Source organism: Lindgomyces ingoldianus (genome assembly GCF_010093535.1).
Source record: "Lindgomyces ingoldianus strain ATCC 200398 unplaced genomic scaffold BDR25scaffold_75, whole genome shotgun sequence".
NCBI lineage: Eukaryota > Fungi > Ascomycota > Dothideomycetes > Pleosporales > Lindgomycetaceae > Lindgomyces > Lindgomyces ingoldianus.
In genome coordinates this window covers 3,946-7,920 of record NW_022985236.1, presented here as the reverse complement: position 1 = coordinate 7,920, position 3,975 = coordinate 3,946, and the positions used below count along the sequence as shown (strand labels likewise).

General features: G+C 52.7%; 1 protein-coding gene across 1 annotated transcript in view; it reads left to right on the top strand.

Moving 5' to 3' along the window:
- The window catches only part of BDR25DRAFT_347631 (acetyl-CoA synthetase-like protein), a gene marked incomplete at both ends in the record, with an annotated part of 12,775 nt that extends 8,803 nt beyond the window's left edge, over nucleotides 1–3,972 (top strand). Inside the window, 2 exons of the mRNA XM_033694291.1 lie at nucleotides 77–3,892; nucleotides 3,967–3,972. Coding sequence (XP_033539544.1) covers nucleotides 77–3,892; nucleotides 3,967–3,972 — 3,822 coding nt within the window. The remainder of the gene's footprint in view (nucleotides 1–76; nucleotides 3,893–3,966) is intronic.
- Nucleotides 3,973–3,975: the final 3 nt, after the last annotated feature.

Below are 3,975 nucleotides of genomic sequence, written 5' to 3'. Positions count from 1 at the left end.
ACTATTCACAAACGGAGTGCCTATTGGCCGCTCTGTAAGCAACTCCGGAGCTGTCGTCATGGATACTAAGCAGCAGCTTGTCTCGATCGGCGTTATTGGCGAACTGGTCCTAACCGGAGACGGTCTGGCTCGAGGATATACCGACCTAGCTTTAGATATCAATCGCTTCGTTGATGTGACTATTGACGGTCAGCTAGTCAAAGCGTATCGCACAGGTGACCGAGTCCGCTTCCGACCACAAGATGGTCAGATTGAGTTCTTTGGTCGTATCGATCAGCAGGTCAAAATCCGTGGCTACCGTGTTGAGCTAGCAGAAGTGGAGCACGCTATGTTGAACCATAGCGCTGTCAGCGACGCCGCCGTTGTTGTCTCCCAGCGAGATGGTGCCGAGCAGGAACTTGTCGCATTTGTTGTCTGCAGGGGTGCCAAAGATTCAGAGCTCGAAAGACAGGTAAACAAACATTTGCAGGCGGTGCTACCAGCGTACATGGTCCCAACACAGATCATAGTACTCAGCCAAATGCCCATCAATGCTAATGGCAAGGTTGATCGGAAAGAGCTAGGCATTATGGCACAGACAGCGGAAAGAAAGAGACGAGTCGTCAAACATGTGGCCCCTTGCAATGCGATTGAAAGCGCATTGTGTGAAGTATTCGCAGGCATTCTCGGAGTTGAAGTCGGTGCGACTGACGACTTCTTCGAGCTTGGTGGGCACTCTCTTACAGCGATGAAGCTGGCTGCGCAGCTTGGCCGTCGGCTGAAAACTATGGTGTCTGTCAGAGACATCTTCAACAACCCTGTGCTCGCTGATCTAGCGACTACTCTCCAACAAAACACAGAGCAACACCGCCCCATCCCTCCTAGCAAGTACTCGTGGCCAGTAGAGCAATCTTTCGCACAGGGCCGCTTGTGGTTCCTTGACCGGTTCAACCTGGGATCATTGTGGTACGTCGTCCCATTAGTAACACGCTTACGCGGACCGCTCAACGTCGTTGCGATGACTACGGCGCTTCAGACCTTGGAAAAACGTCACGAGACATTGCGGACCACTTTCAAAGAGCAAGACGGTGTTGGTGTCCAAATTATTCAGCCATACAGCTCTCGTGGTATCCGGACGGTCGATATCTCGAACTACGAAGAGACGGACATTGACAAACTACTGAAAGTGGAACAGACGAAGCCGTTTGACCTTACGACAGAGCCGGGATGGAGGGTGTGTCTATTCCGCGTCAGTAAGGAGGACCATGTCTTGTCCATCATTATGCACCACATCGTCTCTGACGGTTGGTCAATCGATGTGCTTTGCCGCGAGCTGAATGCATTCTATAGCGCTGCTCTGCGAGGTGAGCAGCCGGATGTCCCACCGCTTCCAATTCAATATCGCGACTTCGCGGTATGGCAGAGACAAGAGCAGCAAATGGTCCAGCAGCAGAAGCAGCTTGAGTACTGGACAAAGCAGCTCGTCGACAGTGCACCCGCAGAGCTCCTTTGCGACAAACCTAGACCTGATTCATTGTCTGGCAGGGCCGGCATCGTCGCCGCTATAGTTGAAGGCTCTTTGTATCAAAGTCTGCAGTCATATTGTCGAGCTCACCAAGTGACACATTTCGTCGTACTACTGGCAGCCTTCCGCGCTACTCACTTCAGGCTTACCGGGACAGAGGACGCTACTATTGGCACACCAATCGCAAATAGGAACAGACCAGAGCTCGAGCACCTCGTCGGCTGCTTCGTCAATACTCAACCCATGCGTATCACCATCAACGACAACGAATATACGTTTGAAGACCTCGTACAGCAGGTCCGTGACACTGCTACAGATGCTTTTGCCAACCAAGACGTACCTTTTGAACAGCTCGTGTCAGCCCTTCTACCAGGATCCCGCGATACCTCACGCAACCCACTGGTTCAACTCATGTTCGCTGTCCACTCGCAGCGAAACCTCGGCCGCCTACGTCTAGAGGGTCTGGAAGGAGAGCTCGTATCCTTGACACCGACTACACGCCTGGACATGGAATTCCACTTGTTCCAGGAAGAGAATTGCTTTAAGGGCAGTGTGCTGTACGCTACGGATCTTTTTGAGACAGAGTCAGTCAACGGAATGCTCTCCGTCTTCTATGAGATTCTGCGCCGCTGTCTCGAAGAGCCAAAGTCGCCGATTGCTACTTTGCCGCTTACGGACGGCTCGGAGCTTCGCGACCTGAGCCTGCTCGACATTCCAAGGACAGAATATCCACGGGAATCAAGCGTAGTTGATGTCTTCCGCGACCAGGTGGCTGCTTATCCAGAGACGATTGCCGTCAAGGATTCCAATAGTGAGCTTACATATGCTGAGCTCGACCGCCAGTCCAGCATGTTAGCCGCCTGGCTCTGCAAGCGAGAGATGGCACCCGAAAGTCTCGTTGGCGTTATAGCACCTCGTTCCTGTCAGACTATCGTAGCCTACCTCGGTATTCTCAAAGCTGGTCTGACGTTTCTGCCTCTCGATATCAATGTCCCTGCCGCTCGTATTGGGACCATTTTGTCAGCTGTGCCGGGGCGCAAGTTGGTTCTCACTGGGCCAAACATCTCTGTCTCTAGCTATAACCTCCCCGACACTGAGATGCTATCGATCGCGGACGCTTTGCAACACCCCATCCGCAGCAGCCACAGTGATGCGCTTGTTCACCCATCTGCGACCAGTCTCGCGTATGTCATCTTCACCTCAGGCTCAACCGGTAAGCCGAAAGGTGTAATGATTGAGCATCGGGGTATTGTTCGACTTGTCAAGAGTAGCAATGTCGGAGACATGCTCCCAAGAGAGTTTCGCGTTGCCCACTTGATGAATATTGCTTTTGATCTATCGATCTGGGAGATATTCGCACCACTACTCAATGGAGGAACGCTTGTCTGCATCGACTACTTGACTATCCTGGACAGCAAAGCTCTTGCCGACGCCTTTGTCAAGGAGCAAATCCGTGTGGCTATGCTGCCGAGTTTACTCGTCAAACAATGTCTGGATAGCTTCCCGGCGAGTATCGCCGCTCTTGATTATTTGTATGTGGGTGCTGATCGGCTTGACGGCCGAGACGCTATCAAAGCGCAATCGCTCGTTCAACGCGGAGTTATCAACGCATATGGACCTACGGAGAACGCGATGCTCAGTACGATCTACAAGGTTCGCGACGTTGAGACATTCGTTAACGGTGTACCTATCGGCAAGCCCGTCAGTAACTCAGGAGCTTATGTGATGGACTCCAAGCAGCAGCTTGTCCCAACCGGCGTGGTTGGTGAGCTGGTCGTGACTGGTGATGGTGTAGCTCGAGGATACATAGATGCGGCTCTAAATGTCAACCGCTTTGTGGACGTCAAGATTGAAGGCCAGCTGGTTAAGGCCTACCGCACTGGAGATAAAGTGCGCTACCGACCACAGGATGGGGAGATCGAGTTCTTCGGCCGTATAGATCATCAAGTTAAGATCCGTGGTCACCGAGTTGAGCTTCCAGAGATTGAGCACGCGATCCTGAACCATGCCGCCATTCTTGACGCAGCCGTTGTTCTCCGAGGACAAGGCGCCGAGCAGGAGGTATTCGCATTTGCCGTAGCCAATGCCGACTACCTAGCGAACATGTCTCTCCCCGATTCAGAAACAGTGAACAACAGTTCTGTAGCGCAACTAGAAAAAGATGTCTACAACCAACTGAAGACAGTCCTGCCCGGTTACATGGTCCCAGAACGAGTTGTTATCCTGGAGCGAATGCCAATCAATGAAAATGGAAAAGTCGACCGGAAAGAGCTTGCTCAGAGAGCTCTGTCTGCACCGAAAACGGCGCCAGCCACTATGCGCGTCGCTCCTCGCGATGAGATGGAGAAGGCGCTCTGCGAAGAGTTTGCCAACGTCCTCGGACTTGAGGTCAGTGTATTCGACAACTTCTTCGAGCTCCACGGCCACTCCCTCTTGGCCATGAAGCTTGCAGCGCGTCTCAGCCTTAGGCT